At 39.1% G+C, this 25337-nt stretch overlaps 2 protein-coding genes across 2 annotated transcripts in view; one reads left to right on the top strand and one right to left on the bottom strand.

Annotated features, from left to right (window-relative positions):
• The window catches only part of KDM8 (lysine (K)-specific demethylase 8), a 9094-nt gene extending 1603 nt beyond the window's left edge, over positions 1-7491 (top strand). Inside the window, exons 2-7 of the mRNA XM_009320527.1 lie at positions 70-236; positions 2147-2279; positions 3208-3249; positions 4316-4465; positions 7065-7157; positions 7257-7491. Of these exons, the coding sequence (XP_009318802.1) occupies positions 70-236; positions 2147-2279; positions 3208-3249; positions 4316-4465; positions 7065-7157; positions 7257-7421 (750 nt within the window). The 3' untranslated portion in view covers positions 7422-7491. The remainder of the gene's footprint in view (positions 1-69; positions 237-2146; positions 2280-3207; positions 3250-4315; positions 4466-7064; positions 7158-7256) is intronic.
• Positions 7492-8412: 921 nt separating this feature from the next.
• NSMCE1 (non-SMC element 1 homolog (S. cerevisiae)) lies at positions 8413-24517 on the bottom strand. Its single transcript, XM_009320505.1, is given in 8 exon segments — positions 8413-8609; positions 8612-8646; positions 9116-9236; positions 10150-10266; positions 11242-11388; positions 12743-12820; positions 14046-14167; positions 24360-24517. Coding segments are annotated over 8 exon segments (774 nt in total). The 5' UTR covers positions 24478-24517; the 3' UTR covers positions 8413-8573.
• Between the last annotated feature and the right edge of the window lie 820 nt (positions 24518-25337).

The raw sequence follows: 25337 nt of genomic DNA on the forward strand, positions 1-25337 counted from the left end.
GGCCGGGCCGGCGGGGAGGTCGCAGAGTCCTTCGCTAGCAGCTGTTGGAGGAGGACGTCTCTGTTCCAGAGGGTCCGGGTTGGCCCCCCTCCAGTCCCTGTTGTGCAGCCAGAAGATGCGCTTCCACACCTTCACTGCCCTTCGCTGGAGCATTTCAGAGACAACTATCTAATTCCACAGAGGCCTGTGGTCTTAGAGGGGATTATTGACCACTGGCCATGTATGAAGAAGTGGAGGTGAGAAATAAAGACTTTCTTCCCTGTCCTAGTAAGGGCGAGGATCGTTTTCTGTGTCAGGTTGTTACCGTAAGTCGGCAGATGAAAAACTCTCTAAGACTCAATTTGGAGTTTTAGAAAGCAGGCATTCTTTACGGCGGCACCAGGCGCACAGGGGATCGCTCCACCTCACCGAGCTGCTTAACTATAGGAGTTAAGTACAATCAGAATATACATATTCATTAGATTTCCAAGAAATGATTAACATATTCATGTTATTTCATTAACATATGTAAAAGTCTTTAACGCATGCGCTCTTATGTCCATTGGGGGTCTTTCAGGGTCCTCTGGTGCTCCTCGATAGTCTTCCTCACCGTGACCGCTAGTTGAACTCAGTTCTTGCGTATGCACAGTTTGTTCTTTGGCTCGGTTTGCACAATTTTACCTTCACAAACTAGCTGTCTTCAGCATCACTTCCTTATCTACAAAGTTTCAAGGTCTTCTTTCCTACTGAATATTTAGCTTATCTATTCACAGAGTATGTCAAGCTTGGCTACATTATGTCCAGTAAAGAGAATTGTGTGTCTCTTCAGTATTCCTTTGTACTCGGTATCAAGGTATCTCAATACTCAGTAGAGCAGTAGAGACTTCGCAAAAGGCAGGTGCCATTGGGAGAGACTTTCGTTGGCAGCACCTTCCTGCTGCAATGTTGTCTTTGCTCTGTAAAAGTTGCTCCATAGATGGGGGAAGCGCATCAAACCATCCAGAGCATTGCACAGTAAGTGCCCCGGTGTGCTGGGGAAACCCAGTCCTGGCCGGGACGGCACTGGAAGGCAGCCCTCAGCCCTGCCTCCTGGGGCTGTGCCAGGGAGTGCTCTGGCAAATTGCTGATGCTGTGTGTTGCTGAGCTGGAAACTAGCAAGGAGCGTGCATTGCTAACTGTTCTAGTGAGCTGCTCGCATCTTAAGTGGGTCTGTGTTAGACACAGATCAGTGATTTTTTACGTCTCGGAACTTGCTGATAATTAGTGCAATGGAAAGTGAATTTCAGAGATGGTGTGAGTAAGCATGATTGCCTCTTTCATTCACAAGTACAAGCATTGATGTTTATTCAGTGTCGTGTTTGAGTGTTGAGTTTCGGCATTGCCATTCAGGAGTGAGTAATAACATTGTGCTGCTTGTGTAATGTAAGCAATGGAGCCAACATTTCCATTACTGAGAATCAAATATTTGTGAGATAACGCTCATGATTCCTTAGAAAAGGGGAAAAAACACGCTTAGTTTGAGCAATTGCTTTCGTTCCACAGCCAAGGGTAAAATTTACATTAACTGAACACGCCTGTTATTTTGTAGGGGTTTTATTCTTTTTTGAGGGAAGGTACTCCACTGCTTAACTTCAGACATTTAAAAAGATGAAACTTCTCCGTTTAGTTAGTATCATTGTCAATGGAGAGATGTATACAACCCGTCAAAGTAATTCCTCTGACTTTAGCCAGGATGGATATTATTGGCACCTGTATACAGAATTTGCCACTGACAGAGAGTTGATCTACATTAATGATAAAAAGATACATCATTTTATTTAGCAAACGTGGCAGCAGGCAGCAAAAAGATTAGCCATCCCTAATCAAGAGAGACTAACAGCTTGAATTTCCTTAGCTCGTAAGGAAACAATAGTTAACTGAGGTAAACAAGGTTTTAAAACAAAACAGACAATTGTGGCATAATGTACACACAAACTTGACTGCTTGTTTCCTTGCTGCTTGCATCCTTTTCTGCTGCCTTTTGTCTCTGGTTGGTCGGATGTAGAGAGAAGAAACGCATGGTAGTAGAGTTTTATTACTCTAAAAGATGGATTTTGATTGATTGGCTGACATTCAAAATTAGTAAGAAGAGCAGTATAAAAGGGTAATGGAACTTTCTTTATTTCAGCGTGGACTATTTTTGTCAAGTCGCAGGGTGCCGCACAGTCCCCGTGGAATTGGGTAGCCGATACACAGATGATGAATGGTCTCAGAAGCTCATGACTGTCAGTGACTTCATCAACCAGTATATTGTGAATGAGGTCTGTTACTCTCATTTTGTTTCATCTCCAAATACAGCAGTATGTTACTGGTACAGAATTTCTGCTTAGAACAAACGTGCTTAGAGGTGATGTCAAGGGAAGGGGTATGCTATAAGCACAACTCTGAATTGAAAGGTTTGACATATTTTCAAGATCTGAAGCTACAAATAGTTACTGCAACAACAGCTAGGTTTGATTTTTATATCTAATCAAATGTACAGCAGATGGAATTTGATGAATAGATAGATACCTTCTGTAGCAAAAACCTGAGTGGTGGAGTCTAAGGATAAGGGATCCTCAGCCAACAGTTTTGTTCCTCTTGGTTATTAAACTCTTTAGTGAGATCTAGGTTCAAGATCCAAATTTACATGCCACCAGGTAAAAAAATAAAAAGTTGATTAGCAATTGAATGTCCTTCTACTTTCACAGCTGAGGATCTGAAGCCCTGCCCTCATTTCTGTTTCCTAGTCTTCTGGCAGGAAAGGACCATGTGCCATTGCAAATTGGTCTGTGGTACAGCCTGGAATAGAATATAGAGAGTATACTTACAGGGAGTGAAGATGAACTAATCTATGTACTAGCAGGGTCTAGCTATAAAGATGCAGAGCGTTGTCACAGGATTGACAACAGAGCTGTCGAGACTCCATAGGATTATAGCTAGGCTTCTTCCAGTAACTTGAGGTAGATAATTTGTTGATTGTGGGGATATACCTACACTCTTACAATTTCAGTGTATCTGTAAGTTACTATTTCAGAAGACGCCTTATACTAGTTAACTGTTGAAACAATTCTAATACTCTGAAATAAGACATTGGAAATGGATGTTACCTATAAGTAAATTCTACTCGCCTATAAGTAAATTAACTGACCGAGAAGTCTTACCCTATATGTCACTATGCATTTTTTTCTTTCTCTGCTGTAATTTCAGAACGGTGTGGGATACCTTGCCCAGCACCAGCTTTTTGATCAGGTAAAACTGAGTGAATGTTTTTATCTTTCTGCAGTCAAGTGTTCCCTTTGTAGCACAAGTCATCTCTGAGGATGTCAGCTCTACTAGGTGGAAGGGCATACAGAGAATTCACAGTATTTCTTAAGTTTCTGTTCGCACAGAAACAGGAACAGAGGGAGGGGTTTGTTCCATTTGGCTGAAAGGCGTGGAAACAAAACCCTTTCAGGGGTGAAGACATTGAATCTTAGTGCTGTTTCGGTACAATGTAGCATATACTTACAGGGATATCACCTGGAAAGCAGCATTTCCCCAAAGAATAAGTAAGTCAGGAAAGAGATTTGGACAGGAAACAGTCTTCAGTGGTGATACATTCAGCATATTCTGAAATGTCATTCCAGTTAACCAGAGGTTAGGTTGGTGGGAGACGTAAAAAGGAATCTCACGGAAAAGCAAGCTTAGTGTATAAATGATCAGGCGCTCCCTTTCCATGAACAGCAAACCTACTTATTCTTGTGGGTTTCTCTGGTTTCTGCTAAAGCAAAAGGTCTCTGAAGAATGAGAAACCCCTTTCTTTCTCCCACCTCTCCATCCAACAGAATCTGCTTGCTAAGCCAGAAGGTGTGAGGACATTGTGGGTGTCAGTCTCTTTTCCCGAGTAACTGGCGATAGGACGAGAGGAAATGGCCTCAAGTTGCGCCAGGGGAGGTTTAGATTGGACGTGAGGAAAAATTTCTTTACTGAAGGAGTGGTTAAACATTGGAACAGGCTGCCCAGGGAAGTGGTTGAGTCACCATCCCTGGAAGTATTTAAAAGATGTGTAGATGAGGCGCTTAGGGACATGGTTTAGTGGGCATGGTGGTGTAGGGTTGATGGTTGGACTCGATGATCTTAGAGGTCTTTTCCAACCTTAACGATTCTGTGATTTCCTGCAGATTCCTAGCAGTTCAGCTACTTCTCTCCTGCCTTTGCTGGACAAGCAGGTCATTTGTTTTCTTTGTGTCAAGCCTTGTTCCTCTGTTCTATGAATTACATACCTTTGGCAAGTCAGCACATACCCTTTTTAATGTTTATTTCTTTATGGGAGTAGATCCCAGAATTGAAAGAGGATATCAGTATCCCTGACTACTGCTGCCTGGGGGAAGGGGAAGAAGACGACATCACCATTAACGCTTGGTTTGGTCCAGAAGGCACTATCTCACCTCTTCATCAGGATCCCCAGCAAAATTTTTTAGCCCAGGTCTGTACTCTACTTACTCTACACGTGCCATTAATGCTATAGCTAGAAAAAATGCTTATGATATGTGAGTGTTAGAAACAAGGGTAGCAGACAACTTGATGAACAATTGAAGGATAGAGAATATGCAGATATTATTTTGCTATGCTATTGCATTTGTCACTACTGCAACTTAATACTCAATGTAATCTTGTAGGCCATAAGTACTCCTCATTGAGATAGGCCATTGCTTACCCTCATTTTACAGATGATAAATGGAAATCACAAGAAGTAGCTTTTCCAAGGTCACACAAGGAATTTGTAACAGAGTTGAGAAGAACCTGGATCCTACCAGCACGTACCAAGTAACTTCCTACTGTGGAACAGCAAGATTTTGGGATGGACTTAGGTGCATATTTTAATCCACTTCAGGTTAACCAGTAAAATATCTATTTGTGCATGCATTGAGAGTCAGATGAAGTAATATTTGCACTTGTGACCTCATTGCTGCTAAGTGATTTACTGTTGGTAGGCTTCTTGATGATGACTTTTAGTGCAGAGTGACACAGTAAAATACTGGGGCCCTTTGTGGTAAGCACTGTACAAGTCCAAAGATGTATTCCTGGTCCAAGCACTTGACAACTGTACATCTTCAAACACTGAGGGGTTTTTTGCTTACTGAAAGGAGATTGCCATTTCTTATTCCATCCCATCAGACTCTTTAAAAAAAAAAAAAAAAAGGCTTACACTTTCAGACATTTTCCAGCAGGATCATGACATTGAATACTTTCTACTTGTGCTTATTTATGGGTTGAGCCTTAGTTCTTCTGTCCCTAACAGTTGCATCTTGCTAACCTGTGTTTTCATTTGGAACTGAGGCTTAATTCAGACCTTCCTAAAGTGGGTTTTTACAACTGCTGTGCAATTACATATGTATGGTATTTCTCTTCCCCGCTAACCCACCTGACACACACACACACAACTGCATTTTGAAAGCAAAGTATCCTGCTATACACACTATGTAAAGCTTGAGGGGAATTTTTTGGTGTGGAAGTCCGTTACAGTAGTTGTTGGACTGGGAAAAGATACTTCCCATACAAACTTCAGAAGTTGTATTCTTCTGCCTGAAGAATGGGAGTTTATCTGCCAGTGCTGTAAAAGAGTCTTTGTAATTAAACAGCAGGTGATCTGGCAGTTTTCAGTTTTCAATTAAAACTGCCCTGCCTCTTGATGCCATTTAAACTGTGGCTGTGGAGTACAGGAAGGCACAAGTACAAGTAACAAAGTGGAATGATGCCTACTGGCTGGGTGGTAGCTGCTGCAGAGATCATAGTATTTCCCTTAATGAGGAAAGCAGTATCTGGAGATGCAGACTGTTGCCCATTAACTTGGGCGCTCAACCTTGCAATATACAAGGCCTTAACCCAGCGAGGCAAGTGAAGGAAGGAGCCATTAATAGCTCACAGCAGTCCAGGTAACACCCATCCCCTGAAAAAATTCAAGGATTCCGAACATGTGCTGTTGGAGCAATAACCACCATTTTCTTTACTTCCATACATCACCAAAAATATCACTTGGTTCTTTAGAGAGCTAATTAATATCCATAATCCCTTTGCAGCATGGAAGGTGTCAGAAAAACACACGGACATAGTTATTTGGATCGATGCTCTAGTAGTTTAACCAGGGATAGCGGAGAGTAGGACAGGGCAGGAATACATTGATACTCGCCCAGCCTTTAGAATGTGTTTATGTGCTGTCCTTGAAGCAACAAACTATAAACATCTAGCATAGTGTTGATAAAATTTCAGGAAATCCTGTTCTACTATATGGGAAGAGACGTTAAGATAGAGGAAAAGCAGCTTGGTTAGGAACAGTTTGGTATCATAATGCCAGGCCAGGGTGCTGTGGTTAGTCAGGGTACCGACTTAAGCCTTTAATGTGATAGTTCCAAACAAATACGATCATGCCTGGCCCTTGAAGAAATCTTGAATCCTGGCATGAGCAGCATGAATATTCACCCTATGCCTTCTGTGGGCATTCCACTGCTATCAGTGCAGGAATCGGCTTTGACTTGTTTATTCTAGGCACTGACAACTTGCAATTTGGTGTAGTGTTCACATCAGTCAGTCCACTTGCCTTATGAATTCTAGTCTTTCAGTTAAGCTCTCCAATTAAAGAACTCATTTAATGATGACACAGAAAGAAGAGCTAAAGGAGTATATGGAAGCTTAGCAGTCACTCCGTGCGGATACCACTGCCTGCTGATGTGAACTGCACTGAAGTCTCAACCTCCTTATTCTCAGTTCTTCCAATTAGTGTCTAGCTACATAGAGCCCAAATAACACTGTATAAATTGGGTGCCTTGAACTTTGAATTCAAAGTAATTTGGTTAAAGGCATTTTCTGGTATTTCAAATTCTTATCTGCTCCAATGGAACAGGCACTTGAATTCCAATAGTCTGATTTGTTTTAACTTTTTATTATAGCAGTGTTTGTTACTAACAAAGATAATGATGTTTTTTGTAATCGGGTATATTTTACTGTTAAATGCCAGCTATGGCCCACAGTTTCCAATAATGAGCATGTTAATGACAGATGGAAAACGTTTATTGTAATATATACAGGTATTTGGAAGAAAGTATATCCGTCTGTATTCACCACAAGATTCAGAAAACCTGTACCCTCATGAAAGCCAAATGCTTCACAACACTAGTCAGGTAAATAGTTGCCTGAAATTTTAGAATCAGTAATGTTACTTTATCAAATCATATTTGAGTAAAGACATTGTACTGATGATTGTTTTGGTTTTTTTATAGGTTGATGTGGAAGATCCTGACTTAGTTAAATTTCCCAATTTCAGAAAGGCTGCATTTCAGTCCTGTATTCTGATGCCTGGACAGGTTCTCTTTATTCCAGTTAAATATTGGCACTATGTACGATCGCTTGATACCAGCTTCTCTGTCAGTTTCTGGTGGTCATAGCTCTGAAGCATGCATAAAGTCTGTTAGCATTGTAACAGGAATTAAAAATCAGAAAAAGTAGCATCTGGCATCTTCTCACAAGAGAATTCTTTTTAAGCATGAGAATGTTCTTCCCTATCCAGAGGTTAGAGGTGGATTAAAAAAAACCAAAACCAACAAACTCTTGCTTCAGCATGGTGAAAGAATCTGGATGGGCAAATGGAAAGAAGATGCTGCAGCCACTTTCTTTGTGTGGATGTTTCTAATATGAACTCATAAAGAGCATCTGTTAGGTCGTCATCTTGTATGCGTGTGTACATCTGAAACAGCTCTATATATGGGCACTGCCAGGATTCTGCTTCAAACTGTATTTGGAACACCAGGTTAGTGTTACCTTCTACTTGGATTTAGTAACAGTAGAAAACTGGAGTTACATAAACAATGAGGGATGGTGCTACCCGAAGGTTCAGTACGTTAAAAGAAAAAAGCTAACACGAAGCAAGATACCAGTCTCCTATACAGAAAAAGTTACTAGTGTTAAGGCCTAGGAACATAATTAATTGTAGTTAATCCATAGTTTAGTTGCAGTTAAATAAACTGAAGCTTAATCATACTTTGATTAACCATCAGCTGAACTGCTGACACTGCCTTCTGCAGTGTCACACATTTCTACCAAGGAAAGATATGCTGCTATTCCATTCTGGTTCCTGGCAATATCTAGTCCTTGTCTTTTTTTCAAGTAACTATTAAAGGAAAAAGCATCCTTACATAAAACTGGAGAGTGAAGTGCCAATACTAAAAACAAAAAGAATCTTAAGATGGTAATTTTTTCCACACTTTGCAGACATAAGCTGGCACTGCCCCAAAAGTCGTCCTACTCCTTCCCAATCATTTTGACTGTGGGAATATTCCCTCTCTTACTGAGCATAGCTGCTTGTGACCTGGCCTAATGTCAGATAAACTTTTCTGTGTCTAACGAAGGGACAACAGGCGTAACTGTGAAAAAGGAGAACAGAAAGGTCAATGATAGCTTTATTGCAAGATTCTTAAAACTTCAGGAAAAAATAAGTACACTGAACAATGCACTGTTACTAATGAATACAATACGGTCTGGCTATTCTGCAAGAGTGGGGGAAAAAAGATTTCACTGAAAGCAAGTTTCACTAGCATCATCTAGTGCCAAGAATGAAGCTCTTCTCTGCTCTCCCTGTTTTTGATGGTGACTGGGAGTCTATCCGACTCATACCTGTAAAGAAAACAAAAGAAAGGTTAGTGACACAAAAAAAGGATGATATTGTATAACCTCCAGATTTTTAAAACGCTTTATATATTCCTATGTTCCTGTTCAGAATGTCTAATTTCCCTGGCTAAATAGAGGAATTCTGAAGAGATTGTGCTCTTCTTAGAAGCTCAGTGTTTACAGAAGTTTGTGTCATGCGTTGTGTCTGTTCCCTACTCCCCCCCACACACACACTTTATTGTTGTTAGAAATGCTATGCAGAGGATCTGCTAGTGACCATAAGGCATAATCCTTGCACTTTCAGGGCTCAGTGTTGCCCATGTATAGTTTACAGTCTGAAACATACAACTGAAGTCAGAAATAACTGATACTCAACTACAGTTATAAATAATACAGGCAGTGCCACTGAGTGATTCACAGTCCATTCTCTAGTATTATTACACTAAATTTTTTTTTAAAATAGGTTGCTTGGTACCTGGAATGTCGCAAGACCAGAAATCATTACACTGCGGACAGCGTGGTTCAGTCTGAGCTCTGAAGTACTTTCTGACACAAGGTAAATGCATTCCAGTTCCACAGGATTCACATACTTGGCTCTGAAATCAGAAGTGTTGATAATAAAATCTTTCTAACCTGTCCTTCAGTTTAACAGGAAGTTGTTACAAAGGGCGGCAGATATGCAATGCTTTATTCCAAAGAATGGTTCACATAGTACAGTTGGTGGATACTCAAAAGTCAAAGCTGGTAAATGATAAAAGAAGGTATTTTCCTGGAAACTAGGAAATACCGTTTCTCTATATGGATAAAATTTAGCTTGAACGACAAACAACACTGAGCTATTTGGGTGCAATAAAGGAGACCAACTGGGATGGAAACAGTAACATGGAGGCATGTTAGTTGGAAGATGAGAAGATGCAGGGTCAAGGAGCAAGGGACTGCAGTAGTTTTGCAGTAGGAGTTCAGGCTGTAACTACTTATGCAAGATTAACTGGTAACTTACCAGCTATCAAAATACAGTGCTTTAGCATGCTATATATAAGCGTACATGTTCATTCTGAAGTCCAAGACACAAGCAGTTCCTGAACCAAAATCCCAGGACCAAAGATGAACGTGTCACATGAAGACTGCTATTTGTAAGATCCAACGATAAGATAGCCAACACTTAACTGTTATGCCTATTTAAGGATAAGGGGTTCATCTCTAGCCTGCTGGCTTTGGAAAGCAAGACAGGACAATAACGTTCCTCATTGGGTGAGTTCTCTTTCTCCAAGTTTATACTTGGAGATACTGCTCCAAGACAAGTTTTTGTGCAAAGACAGAAGATAAAATAACTACACTGAAAAAAAAAAATAAATAAAAGGATTTTCTTCATATACATGGGCAGCATTACCAGATTACAAGACCAGAATTTTCCGGGGCCTGCCCAATACTCAAAGGAAAGTATCGCAAACTTCAGCTATGACCACGTACATCAGCAGATGCCTACTGAGGTAATAAAACAAATGTTACCTGGATGGCAAGGCTGTGACAGATGTTACACTTCCTTGCCACATCTTGGTAGTTGCTGAGAATGTATTGTTCCATCTCAATTATGCAGCGAGTATGCAGAGTATATTCTCCATTTCTCTAAGGAAACAAGACAAGGAATTTCTTTTAATGCCTTTTACTTTTTTTGACTTTTCTAACCACCTGCTAGCAAGTATTTGACATCCACTTTTTTCTGCCATCATGAAACTAATATGCTGACACTGACATAATGCAAAGCCGAAATACTCTTGAAGTAGCAGAATAAATTTGTTTAGAGGATCAGAATAAAGATCTCACACCTTTAACAGAGATCTAGTCCATAGAAGGTACAGATGAGTAAGCATGCTCTCCTTAACAAAGACATACAGTTTTGGGACCCTCCATTTGCACATTAGCGGAAATTCTACTGACTTTCAGCAAAATCTAGGTATTTACTGCTTGAGGTATCTTTGAAAATCTCTGCTAAATCACTCTAACATAAGAAAATGTGTGGCAACAGGTTGGAGATCTATGATGCAAAGAATCCAGGAGAGAAAGGATTGAGGTCTCGCTTGTCTTGGCAAGCAACTGCAGTGTCCACATGGTAAATTAATCTCAATTTCTCCCTCATGAAGTTAGGAGATTTAAAAACATGCACAGTAGCCCATGCGTTTCTGGTACAGGAGTTTTCAACATGTTTGGCCTCACTGCTTTTCAGGATATTCTAAATGTAAATAACAGCACTGATCACCCTGAAAAGTTTTCCCCAGCTCTTGTTCCAAGTTTAAGTATGCCATCCTGTTCTGTACAAAGGATGTCTGTATGTCGCAATGCAGAGCTGTACACACATACTCACCTAACTCAGGTACAAAAAACTGAAACCATGTTCCTGTATAGACCTACCCAAGGACTTTTTCCTTGTAAACATACTACCTTTTCTGCAAAAATCACTGGAGCAGCAATAAGCACAGGCCCCACAAAACCATTTTTGCCATCATTCATCAAAGAACAGCTCCAGTTTCAGCCATCACATCTGTAAGAAAATAATAGCTGGACCTCTTAGAATATGAACACTTGAAAAGATACAGCAGTTACCTCAGAGAGCCACTTATCTTCCACAAAAACTTTCAGCACTTGTTCCGCTTCCTTTTTCTTCATTTTCTTTGTCTTAAGTTGGTCAGCCAAGTTTAAAATATCTGTAGAAGAGGCAAAGCCATTTTCTGATAAAATGATTAGGTCCATCTACAGAAAGAAACATTTTCAACTATTAAAAAACCCATGCAATTAGATAGACATGCCTTATAGTAATGTGCAGCTTTTTTAGGATCCATACATATGAGAGATACTACAGTACATGGCTTGAACCAGAACTGTAAAACAAAGGCCAAAAGCTGAAACAATCATTGTTACCTTGACAGTTTTAATCTTTGCCAAGAAAACATTTCCACAAATAGAACTGTACAGTGCTGCCTAAATGAAGCTGCATTCAGGGACCCTTGAGCATGCTCAGGGGTGACAGATCTGTTTCTTTTTATCTGCTTTTTGTCAAGGTTCTTCTGAGGAAAAATCTCTCACTACTAAAGTAAGTTTGTCCACTCTGAAGCTGTTAGTACTGCTGAACTTACCTGGCACTTGAAGGTTGTAGCAGTATTACTAATCTTCAGAGAATCTCTCATTGGAAACATTCCCGCTGCTCATTATCACAAAGCAGCATGCAGAGTTTTTATGCCAGTAGTAATATGTGCCACAACAGTGCCATCTCTGCAGCGTCGACATGGCTGTATAGGTACTTCACCAATAATAGGAGAGGGCAGGGATATCTGTGGGTACTGTCCATGTAGATTAGACTTTTGCAGCTGTCACAGAATAGTCAATACACCTCTCTTTCCAGTTTATACAGAAAATTTTATTTTCAGGAGTGTGAAAAAAAAAAAGTCTAGTGGCTGGAGAAATTAAGTCCTCAAAGTTCAAGACACGATGAGAACAATTCACTAAAACATGCAAGATACATAGCTATGATCACAACTCACATTAGTGGTTGTTGATAAGAAATTAGACATCATATGTCCTGGAATCTCAGCCCAATAGTCCTATTTAAAACTTTAAAAGATTCTCAAGTGTATGTTTTCTTGTTTAAAAAGCAGCATTCTGAGTAGTTTGTTAAACACAGAATTAATTGGCTAAGCAGTAACAACAGACAAATGTTTCTGTTCAAATCAGCAAATCCAATTTGTATGTTATTAGCATTAAAATCTACTGTATATTACTAGATTACTGAAGCCAGTGAAAAATTCAGCAATCACAACTGAAAATCCTGAAGAAAGTTGATTGTTTAACTAAAAGCAGATATGTCAAGTCACTAACTCCAAGGAGCACTCACCTATTTCGGATTTCAGTATACCGGTAACTGACTTTCAACAGAGAATCATTACTTGCATATACTCCCATCCCCACCCTCCCATTCGATTTGGGATAAACTTAGGTAAGATGGCAACTAGTTCCTGAACCACATCTCCATTCATTTCCATTTCCATTCATTTTAAGATGGTATCTTCACAAATAATGTGATTTACTAACTAATAACTGACATACTTACTGTTTTTCTGAACAATTCTAATTCATTTTCTGTATAGTCAGATGCCATTTTTGTTATCTCAGTTTCTGCCAAATTCACCTACCAAAAAAAAATACTTAAACTGAAATCAGATTGCCTTTGTATTTCTACACCATAAATTGTAAAAGATCCTCGGGGGTAAAGAATACATCATCTTACAATTAACAGAAATGTCATTTCTTTAAGTGTCATGAAAGAGGCTGTTCCTTAAAGATGGCACTCAATGGTACTCGAGTCCTTTCTTTACAACCCCTGATCTTCCAGCCACATGTTCTCCACAGCTGCCTCTGTCCACTCCAAGCTCTTAAACAATCCCACCTCCCCCTATAGAACTAATATAGAATATTAAAGATATTACACCCGGATACTGTGCTGGACAGTAGCAGTAACTATGTTATAATACACATTTTTGTTTCACTTGAAAAACAGTTACTGATATTTCATATTCTTATTGCACGTGCTACTGCTATTTATTACTAGCTCAACTTAATGACCCAGAAAGGTTAAAAGCAGCAGCTAATGTTAGAATACCTCCTGTATGGTCTTTTGAAATTACTATATAACTTTCCCTCTCTGACATGCACATTTCAGAGCATCTAGGGAAACTTTATAGGCCATTCCATAGCAACCCTTTTATGCTAGGTTGATTTTTGAGTAAGAGAAAAAGAAAACTAAAGTTGGGAGGGCTCTCCATGTCTTCTAGCTTAAAAATTCCTCTTGAGAAAGAAAGCCTCCTGTGAAAAAGAAATCTCGCTTCAGCACTTAAGCAATCTTTATGCTAAATAAATAGGACGCTGCTGTAGTCCTTGCTGCCATGTTCCATTTCCACGCACCTAGGCTGTTGGCAGTTTATCCTCCCACTTCCGTGTTCTACCTACAAGTAGCTTCTACGGCAGCTGCCAGCATAACAGTGGAACAGCCCCGCATAAACCACACAAGATACCGCCAAGAGGAAGAAGCCTGCTGGCACATGCAGCCTATAGTTCTAGATTCTCTCTGTTTTCTCTAAATAGCAGTTCTATTACAGATATACTGTAGGAAAAGGACCCTGGTAACTCAATCTTTCTAACATCCAAAGACGGCACTTAGGGCAGCCTTATATTTATTAGGCACAGATACAGCTAGATTTTTTTGCCAATTTACAATCGGAAGGTGTGCAGACTTTTCATTGGCATGTTATTCAAAGGTTAATTTTAAGTTGGAGAGACATTGGAGGCTCCCTTTGCTATCCATGCACTAGTCATGAGAAACAAAACCACACCATGGCAGCACATCACATACTTACTAAAGCATAATGTGCTTTCCCATCACCTTCCGACATTCCTTTCCGGATCTGCATAAACAAAGGCTGTAGATGGCTGTTAATAGTACTGATGAAATCATCCAGTTTATCATGCGCGTAGTAGACTGAAAATAAATAAGAAAAATCACATACACAAAAAACCCCAAACAACTACACATCAGGCAGATTTTTTGTCTGTTTTATCTGCCAAAACATTTTTTTCCTAGGTAAAAGAGCTAAAAGTTAGTGAGGAAGAATTCAAACAGGTCTGTTATATTAAGCAGACATTATCATTTTCTTGTGCTGCTGGCTACGAGCCTTCAGAGAAGCTCAGCTCCTTGAAAGTCAGAGTTTAGAGACAGAGTCCAGACATTCTGCGTCACTGTATGGAACCCACCACATTAATCCATTAATTACAGTGACTTGAACTAAGTTGAATTGAAAATAAAACATGAGCAGGAAAAATTATTATGCACAATACAAAAATATACTTGCTTCCTTTCATTTACACACAAGGGATTCCTTGTTTCTTTGTGTTCTGTTTCACAAATTAATGGCATCTAAATGACCAAGTTACATGCCAGAAAACTTAGAACTCTAGCATTGTAGAAATACAGGTAGTATCTTGTGTCATGTTCTACAAACATTAAATACTAGCAGAAGTTCTATCATAGACATAATAAAGATGGACTTTGGAGTCATTCTGTAGAAGCACGTGCTACAGCTTTTGCTTGCACGGCAACAGCACACGCCCTGAAGAGTTTCCATCCAAAACAAAATTACGTCAGTGGCAAAACTCCTGTTGACTTCAGCAGGCCAGGGTTTAAAAAGCAGAGTTAAGTAACAGCTCTTAACTTTAGAAAAATTATTGATGTCTCAAAAATACTACCAGTTATCACTAACTTAATACTATTCTCAGTTATGAGTCAATCGCTTGTGTAAGGTCCCGCTCTCAAAACACCACTATACTTTATAGCATAGTACAATGCAAAAACATCAGTCACAGGATGCTCCTGCCCAGAAAGTTCATGATTCTGATCAGTAAGACTCCTTAAGCGAACACAACCGACAAACAGCAAGAACAATAATAAAGTATAATATTAAAGTATAATTTTGTCAAATTGTCATGCCACCTGCCTGGCACCTGTCAGCAGGGAACACTCTGCTTACATCAAAGCCAAGGAGTGTTGCTGACAGATCTAAAAGAGGGTAAGATGAAAGATAACAGAAGAATATTCTTTTGTACATCAGCTGTAACATTTTAATGTGAGATGAATGGCTGCTCTAGTAGATCTGTGGAAAAAAAGGGATATAAACTCTCCATAAAAAATGAACGGGGGACAGACCACACCAAAAGCTGCACTTAACAATTTTAACATCTAAAAAGTTCGTCAATTTACAATTCCAGACTCAGGATAAATAATAAATGTCCTTTACTACTTGCAAAAGCTTGTAAGTTACCTCTATGAAACAGTTCCTGTGCAGGCAGCCATAGCAACTGATTGGATAGAAACTGTTTATTCAAATACATTACTACTGAAAAGAAGTCAGTTATTGTCAACAGATTTGATGAGAAATTAGACAAACTAATGTGATCTTCATTCAGTAAGTATCCACAATCTTCATATTCTGATTATGTGTGTACAGAAATCTCTTTGTCCTTTTTTCTTCTGGTAAAATATCTCAGAGGTGTCAGTACTACTTCGAAAGACTGTATTTAAGAACACCTTGTAACATGAGTATGTTAGATGCATATTAGAGCCAGGACTACCCTACTTCCAAAATACTGGATTAAACTGTTTGAAAAGTCTTAATTTCCAGTAACTTCCCCTGTAAAATGTAGTACCTTAAAAAAAAAATAATCTAAGACTTAGTTACAATTGCTGTAAATTAATTTTTGTAACAGAAATAAATTATTTCTTGTAACAGAAATAAATTATTTCCTTCTCTAGGGCATAAAATGCAATCTCAACCAACACTGTATCACAGATGTACTTATTGTAATCTGTTTTCAGTCAAATAAAATTAAAGCACATTGCTATTCCAGTACCCAATTATGAACACAACAAAGTTGTTCATAGCATTTAAAACCAAGCACATGCAGGAACCAGGTATTATTCTTTCTGTCAATGAAAAATTCTCAGCCCTGAAGTCTTAATGAAGCTAACACGTGACAGCATTAGAAAGAGAGCTCATGATGTGTTACCCTGGAACACTGCTTGGGAGCATTTTCTTTAGAAGTAATTATTTCAGTTCAATGACAGACAGCAGATGAGCAAATAGGAAACACCAAACAGTAAATAAATGGAACACAAATATTCTGGGGCTTTGGGGTTTTGGTGGGTTTTTTTCCCCCTAAATTTAAACAAACTTCATTATAAACTCAAATATTTTCCACAGAAATGCTGAACAGATCCCTCACTGAAGATAAAGCAGAGGTGCTCAGAGAAACCATAAACTTTTCTGAATGTGTCTATATGCAAACTAAACAGCAGGTAGCATAACAAACAAACTTACACTCTTGGTTAATTATCACTTTTCCACAGGCACTGTTTTAAACTTCCTTGCTTGAAGACAAGGAAACAACAGGAATCTTTATTACTTAGATTAGTCTGAGATGCCACAGCTTCATGATAAATTTAAAAATAGACTGGCACGGTTATAAAATTAGAGCTCCCTTGTTTACAGCAAAAGACTACAAATAAGCTGAGTGAATGCTTTAAAAGACACGAGATAGGACCTTTACTCATAAAACCTAAACACATAATTATCATATTGTCCTGGTTTTGGCAGGGATAGAGTTAATTTCCTTCCTAGTAGCTGGTACAGTGCTGTGTTTTGGATTTAGGATGAGAACAAAGTTGATAACACACCGATGTTTTAGTTGTTGCTAGGTAGTGCTTACACCAGCCAAGGACTTTTTAGTTTCCCATGCTCTACCGACTGAGAAGGCTGGAGGTGCACGAGAAGCTGGGAGGGGGCACAGCCAAACTGGCCAAAGGGACGGGGGAAAGCGGGCGGGGGGGGGCCGCTGCTCGGGGACTGGCTGGGCATCGGTCGGCGGGTGGTGAGCAATTGTACTGTGCATCGCTTGCTTTGTGTATTATTATTATATTACTATTATTATTTTATGTCAATTATTAAACTGTATTTATCTCAGCCCACGAGTTTTTCTCACTTGTGCTCTTCCAATTCTCTCTCCCATCCCACCGGGGGGGGGAGTGAGCGAGCGGCTGTGTGGTCCTCAGTTGCCGACTGAGGTTAAACCACGACACGTATCTATGTACTTCAGCTTCCATGTTCTCTGTAAGCAGAAGTACAATTGTAGTCTGCGAAGTAGCATTACAAAGATGTCATGTTTTTCTTCTACTTTGATGACACTGAGCAGATGTAATATAAGCCACTGACGACCAGTGTTGATATCTACAGCTGATTTTCAAGATCAAACCATATTTAAAAAACTAATAACTATTCAACACCTTTTGGCATAGTTAATCAGTTTGCAAGCTTCCGAATTAAACAAAAAACTAGAACAAACCATTAAGAATAACATGACAAATTACTTTGGATTTTAAGTCACCGATGCTCAGTTTTCATTTCACAGAAGAATAAAACATTCAGAAAAGTTAATTTCTTTGAGGAAAAAAATGTGGTGGGGTTTGGGTTTTTTTTCCCATTTCCTTCAGTTACTCTCTTAGTACTACGGTGATTAATATAATGAGAAGCTCCCTATCAGGATTTGAAAATGCTGCCATCTAACTTCATTATAGCTAGAAAAAACAGAAGCAACAGGACCATTACCTGTAAGAGAACCTAAAAGCATGTTTACAAAGTTCTTTAAAAACAAAACATTCTTAATTACACTTCGCAGCAGCATGTTGTACAATACCTTTTTTTCCTTTTGTTTAACAACATCAAAAACAAGCCAGAACACTTCCTTGTAATAGCACAAGGTATTATACATAAATACATAAAACCAGGCAATCCCTGCCTCAGAGAGCTTAATGACATTTGAACTATGGAATGACTATGTCATTCACTGTTAATTTTTTATATGTATCCTGCTTTACATTATTTTAAACTCATATGAAACCATTCACATTAAACATCTTTCTACACATACGTCTATGATACCTGTTTCAGCCTCCCCATAAAAAATAGAATCGCTGGGAAGAAGAAGTTGCTGCTTCTAGTAGCATACTGCAACACAATCTAGAACAAAAACAATCAGACTGCAAAGGAGTTTAGGGGAGGAAAATACTCGGTTATTCAGACAGCACAGATGGATTTTCACCAGCACTGCAATGTTGATACACTTGAAAAGTTCTAATGAACTTCAGTAAGAACTCAGCCAAGACTTCAGTTTTAAACTGTAACCACTAACCCGCTACCTGACTAATGACTTAACACCTACACTCTGCTACAGTGCTCGTTCAGTACAACTTGAGACTGACACATCCAATCTTTTTTCAGTCTTCTTAACACAGGGAGTATTGAACTTTGACCCAAGGGATATAGTCAGTCTTCATTACCAGAACATCTAAATGAGTAATTGGTAAGCCTCTCTACATTTTATGTTTCAATCCAGCTACAAGGCATCTGATCTGCAGCAAAAAGTATTTAGCAGAAAATACGGCCTGCATTACATGGGACACAAAAATAGATTACTGCATTCTGACCTTAAATTCTATGGATAAGTAGATACAAATCCACAGTAAAAACAGAATAGTCCCTGTAGAGTGGGTAGCATTGTGACAAGATACAAGAATACTACTAAGCCTGGCAGGAGCATGGCTTCCAGAACTAGTAATGGGCAATATGATGCAGGTGAGATGGGAGAAGGTACAGCCATCCACCAGAAAACCTCATCTCATCCTCACCAAAATGTTTCCTTGGCATTCACTTCTCCCACAACACGTAAGAAAAATAACTTAAGTGCATTTACTTAAAAGCGTTCACTACATTATAGCAAAGTACTGCTGAGGAATTGTGTGATCTCACTGTCTATACTCCCACTCATCTCCTCCAGTCCCTTTTCTGTCAGTGCTTTGTGATGTTCTTCATTGTCTACACAAAAATGCCTAGTTTGAGGAGCAAAGAGCCATGTTTTGTTTTTCTAGTTTTGACATATTTGATGCACTATAAAGCGAAATATCAAAACAACAGTACAGTGGATTTTTCTGTTGTTTTGCAATGCAAACACTTCTCTAGTAACATAAAACACAGACCTCAAACAATTTTGTTATCTGCAAATTCCACCACAGATAAGAAAAATTCCCCTAAGCTCTAGCTGAACTTTGCAGACAAGATAGAAGCATAATGAGCATACTGGGTCACACATAGGAGCAGCTGCTGGGGCTTTTCCTAGAATACTAAATACTAAAAGACATACAAAACATGTAAAGCAAAAATGCTTGCCTATTCTATGAATCCCTGTTTCTCATATAGAATTTATTTAGTGGGTCTTTCAATGGCCAAACACAAAACATATTCTGCTTAAGAAATTGGCATGACTGTAGACTAAAGTTGACACTAACAGTTACTTTCTTCTGAGTTCAGCTACCAAGCCAGTTAAATAAAATACAAAACATAGTTAGACAAAAGCCAATCTGATATAATCCACGTTAATGAATGGTTAATCAATACACTCCTTCTGTACATCCAAATAGACAAGAAAAAAGCAGTTTTCTCATTCTTCCATTTTTCTAAACATCCTTTCATATACAGACTGTATCAGCCATTTTTCTAATGAACTTCACTGCAACTTCATATACAGTTACATTTTATAAGTAATTGTATAAATATCACCTAATATTGTCCTTCAGTAAATATGGCCATTGGTTTCAAAGGCAACCCGATTTTGTCCCTCCAAATTATCCTTAGGTCCATCAAAAATATAGCAGAAGAAAATATATCTGTGTTTTCTGTTAACCTTCTGGCCATGAAGAATGTGGCAAAGAAAACACTTGTGAATGACCATGTCTTTGGAAAATAAAATGCTGGTCACAAAAATGCCTAATATTGTTATATTTAAATACTCATCAAATGAAGATGTGCTGAATCCAAGAAAAAATAGATAAACTTGGAAGTCTATCAAGGGATAGAAAACACATGAATCTCAGTATTTATTCCATGATCCGTTTTTTAAAAAAAAAAAGCCACGCTATTACAGAGAGAAATGTTTTCCAGGGGAGAGGCACCATCTTTCCAGCCGTACGTACTATTTAGAGTAGTGTGAACCCAGAGCTTCAGTTATTAAAGAACTTCAGCTGGCTTGGAAAACAGCAGGAAAAATAACTACAAACTCTCCTATTTTTACTGTTTCCTGTTTTTAGGCTAGGGTCAGGGTCAGAATAATATTCTACGTATTCTCCTCTCACAGTGTCTTGTAAAGGGATCCAACAACAGCCAACTCAGATACTGCCATTTCCCTGACTACGCAAACAAAGGAAAAGCCAGCTTGCACCCACAGACAACACACAAAGCCATCCCAGAAAGGATGCTGAGGATGTTGTGGTACCTTAGCTATTATATAATGCTAGAGATAGGCAAGATGTCTTAAACTTTGCACTTAAGTTTTTACTTTAATGTGTTTCATAACTGGAGAAGCCATAACACAATGCAAACAGAAACAGCATGCATTAAGGGATTCCAGTAAAAAAGCATTAGCAATTTTAATAACCTTCCTCAACAAGCCTGCAATTTGTATCCTAACTGAATTGTACACTTTCTAGTGGTCCTACGCAGCACTTCGATAGATGTTTGGAGCTTTTCCTTCAGAGCTGTGTGCAGATTTTAGCATAGACACTTGTCTGCTAACAGGAAGCATGCAGGTGATACACAAAACATAAGAAGGTGTCTCCTGGCCAAAAGGCTTAGGATTTTGAAATAAACCAGAACAAGAGAACGTGCCAAACACCAGGAGGGAAAGTTTTCAGATCACTTTGCTCAGAAGCTGCACAGGCTGGTTACTGTATGACTTGACTTCATTTGACGCAGCTTTTTTATCCTTTTGTATTTAAGGAAACCAATGTCATAGATGGGAGACCGCCTTGTTATATAAGGCTTACAACCTTCAGGAGAAAGGAATTAATTCAAATAAGCTACTTTTAGTAACCTAAAAGTTACTAAAGTAACCTAGTAACCAAAGCTAATCATTTAGCTTTGATCCAATTTGAAAATTATTGTTCAGATTGCACTAAGCAGTATTAAGATGTATTTGAAAAAAACAACATCAAAATCAGAGCTTCATCTAGAAACAGTACAGTCAGCTGTTTCTTCATAAAAATGCTATTACCGTGATCTCGTAAATTCTGATACTGTTAACGTTGCCCCTAGCAAGGATGGGTTTGTCAAATCGCTGGTTCTTTTGTTCATAAAACAAATGGGGGGAGGAAGTGTTCTATTCAGTGAGTCAAGTTTAACATCCTTTTGCCTCCCAATGTGGTAAAAAGCTTTCCGAGGGGAGCATTTAATAAAACTGCAACAGTTAAAACTCCCACACTGTATCTGTGTAATTCCACAAACTTTTCCATTACACATCAACTGTCATTATGCAGAAAAAATACCAAATACTTGGTAGGCAGCAGTTGCAATGGAGCCATTTTTTTCTAAATCCTTATATTAAATAAACCTTCCTAATGAATAATAACTCTATCAGATCTCACTGCAGTACAGCTCACTGATCCTGCACGCTGAAAACATGATCTAGCTGTGAAGTTTTTTTTCTTAAGGTTCTGTGTTCTTAACACACAATAAACTCATTATAGCCATGCTATTGGCTTAGGCCATCTCTAGCATTTATGATAAATTCTTCTACAAATCACAGTGGCTGGTTCTCACAAATACATGAGTAAACCTGTAAAAAGCAACGTTTAGGGAAGTGATCGTGCCCCTGTACTCGGCACTGGTGAGGCCGCACCTCGAATACTGTGTTCAGTTTTGGGCCCCTCACTACAAGAAGGACATTGAGGTGTTAGAGCGTGTCCAGAGAAGGGCAACGAAGCTGGTGAGGGGTCTGGAGAACAAGTCTGATGAGGAGCGGCTGAGGGAGCTGGGGTTGTTTAGCCTGGAGAAAAGGAGGCTCAGGGGAGACCTCATCGCTCTCTACAACTACCTGAAAGGAGGTTGTAGCGAGGTGGGGGTCGGTCTCTTCTCCCAAGTAACAAGCGACAGGACGAGAGGAAATGGCCTCAAGTTGCGCCAGGGGAGGTTTAGATTGGACGTGAGGAAAAATTTCTTTACTGAAAGAGTAGTTAAAGATTGGAACAGGCTGGCCAGGGAAGTGGTTGAGTCACCATCCCTGGAGGTATTTAAAAGTCGTGTAGATGCGGCACTTAGGGACATGGTTTAGTGGGCATGGTGGTGTAGGGTTGATGGTTGGACTCGATGATCTCAGAGGTCTTTTCCAACCTTAATGATTCTATGATTCTATTTTTCCACACTTCCACTTTTTTCAGACAGAAATTTGGGCAGATGCTGAAATAAGCTCTTTTGACTCAAGAGAGTTTGAAAACCTATGGAGTCTGCTTGACTCCTTTTAACTAAGGAAAAATACATCAAAAGTGCCACCACCCAGAAAGGACTCCACTTGTGGCGACAAAGCAAGAGGAGTTCACAACAGATTGTGTGCATCAGTGACTACAGTCTCTTCTCTCTTAACAGAGAGAAAGAATAGTTAGCAATTGTGATGCTAACGTTACCGTCCCAGTTAGCCACCAGCAACTGAATAGTTCAGTTCCCCTGCAGTTATTGGTTCAGCTCTCAATAGACTCACACAGATATCCTGAACTGACTAACTAACTGTTAAGAAGGCTTTTATTTTTAAAGTCATAAATACTAGAGAACTAGAAAATAACTTGAGACATATATTCAGTGCGTATTAAATCTCAGAATGTGTCATTTAAACAACATTTGCTGGAGTTATCTGCCTTTCAATAGTAATGGTTTAAAACCACTAATTTGAACAGCATTTGGGTGTTTCCTTTTAAATGGCTCTTTTTGTTCTTACACCTTCCTTGTCCTTTTCAATTTTGTTCATAAATAAGGAAAAGATGAAAATAGAGGTGTTTTATTCTTTCACTATTTTCTGGGAACAAGCAACTGACACATCTAATACCTACTGATTAATTAGTGCTAAACACATCACTCATTACAGCTTTATTTTGGTTTGTGCCCACCACATTTTCAAGATTAGTGAAGATGAAATACAGATCTCTGAAAAAAATCCTTATCAAGTTGATTACACATTTCTGTACTATTTAAGTTTGAATATGAACTTTAGACAGATTTGATAGTATACAACCAAATTTTTGTTACATGTGCCATAAAATTCAGTTTGGTATAGCATATATTAAAACTAACCAGCTGACCGTGTAATCAGTCAGATGTGACAGATTTACTCAAGATGGATAACAGCATACACTTCATATTATATTCCAAAGGAAATCTTTCAAAATAAGTATGAAGGAAAACATTCTGGAAATTTCAGCACTATTGTTGTAAATACTTGTAAGATAAACTGCTGGATTAATCAAGCATGCGTCAAACATACAAGGCCAAAGCTAACGAGCACATCACATACAAGGCCAAAGCTAATGAGCACATCATGAGATACATAAGTACTAGCAGAAACCAGACAAGGACAACCAAAACTGTGGCAAACGGCAGTGATGAGCCAATTCTCCAAATGAGGAGAAGGGCTCAAAGGTTCAAGAAAAGTTCACCTCCTGCAAAGACCACAAGAGACCACGAGAGACCACCTAAGACACCTGCAGATGCTCCTAAGGACTCAAAACGCATGCATGAAAGACTATGCAGATATTATAATTAGTTCTTAGAAACATAATGAATATGTATGATTATTCCAAGAAATTATTATGAATATGTATATCGAAGAGCCATATAAGGGATGGTTGATGCAACATACGGTGTGCACGCTAGGAGGAAAGATGCCCCATGCACCCGGCTGAATAAAGTAATGCCTGCTCTTTAATACACCCAGTGTTAAGGAGTTTTATTCCTGATTTTTGGTGACGCTATCAGTGTCAAAAAAAATTTTTTAAATGTATAACCTATAAAAAACATCTTTGCTAAAATAGAAATTGCTCTGTATGAGTCTGACCTGATTAAAGCTTATTTCCTCATTGCTGTGTTATTTTATCTTTTAGGAAAGAGAGAGAACACTCACATCATTAAAGTTTTTAAACTTTTTTTTAGATGGTGTACACTTTTCAGAAATCTAATTATTTGTAAGCTGCACCAGGAAAAAAAGTAGTTCTTCCATCTCCCTACTTTTTCTCCAAAAGAAACACACACCTTGATGGATTTCACAGGAGCACCTGTGTAATTTCCTAGCCTCTGAGCCTTCCATTATCCCATGAGACATCAGGACCTGCAAGAACCGTCGATGAGCATCAGTCATCTGAGCTGCCATCGCAATATTCCACCAGGCTTCAAATGCTGCAAGAGGTATAAGCTGGAATTAATGCACATGTTCACACAAATTAAAAATACATAGTCCAAGCATACATAAGATTTCAATTAAACTCTCTAACATTGAATCAGGGCAAAAAAGCAGATCCCCCAGGTTGTTCTCAGAATACCAATGGTGACTAACTCCAAGATTCCAGGAGAAGGATGCAAAAGATAAAGTCCAACTAATTTTAGCTATGGAATAGAACAATGTAGACATTGCGCTATCATACCCCCAAACCAAAAACAGTAGTGTTGTATGTATAACAATCAACAGAACACCTTGCATAGTTTTGTCAGATGCTTCTGCTTACTACATATCCTAATAACTTGTCTAATTAGAGCATAACTTACTTCAGACAGAAGATCCTCCTCTAAATGTTCTGAAGAACATCAGAACTAAATAAAAGCATCTCAAGAAATTCCTTGACCACCGCAGCCAAATAATCGTTCATAGTCCACAAGAAAAAAAGAAGCTTCCAGACCCCTCCAAGCTGAAGGACCAGATAACGGACCAAACCGAGAAATGCTGCATAACTTACTTCAGACAGAAGATCCTCCTCTAAATGTTCTGAAGAACATCAGAACTAAATAAAAGCATCTCAAGAAATTCCTTGACCACCGCAGCCAAATAATCGTTCATAGTCCACAAGAAAAAAAGAAGCTTCCAGACCCCTCCAAGCTGAAGGACCAGATAACGGACCAAACCGAGAAATGCTGCTGCGTGCTGCAATTTTAAAGCCTCGCTCTTCCCCCCCGCCCCGGCACACGGACGGTCCCGACCAGCAGCGCCGAGCCAGCGGACGCGCTCGGGCGGAGAGA

This window comes from Pygoscelis adeliae, unplaced genomic scaffold, assembly GCF_000699105.1.
Source record: "Pygoscelis adeliae isolate BGI_AS28 unplaced genomic scaffold, ASM69910v1 Scaffold173, whole genome shotgun sequence".
Lineage (NCBI taxonomy): Eukaryota > Metazoa > Chordata > Aves > Sphenisciformes > Spheniscidae > Pygoscelis > Pygoscelis adeliae.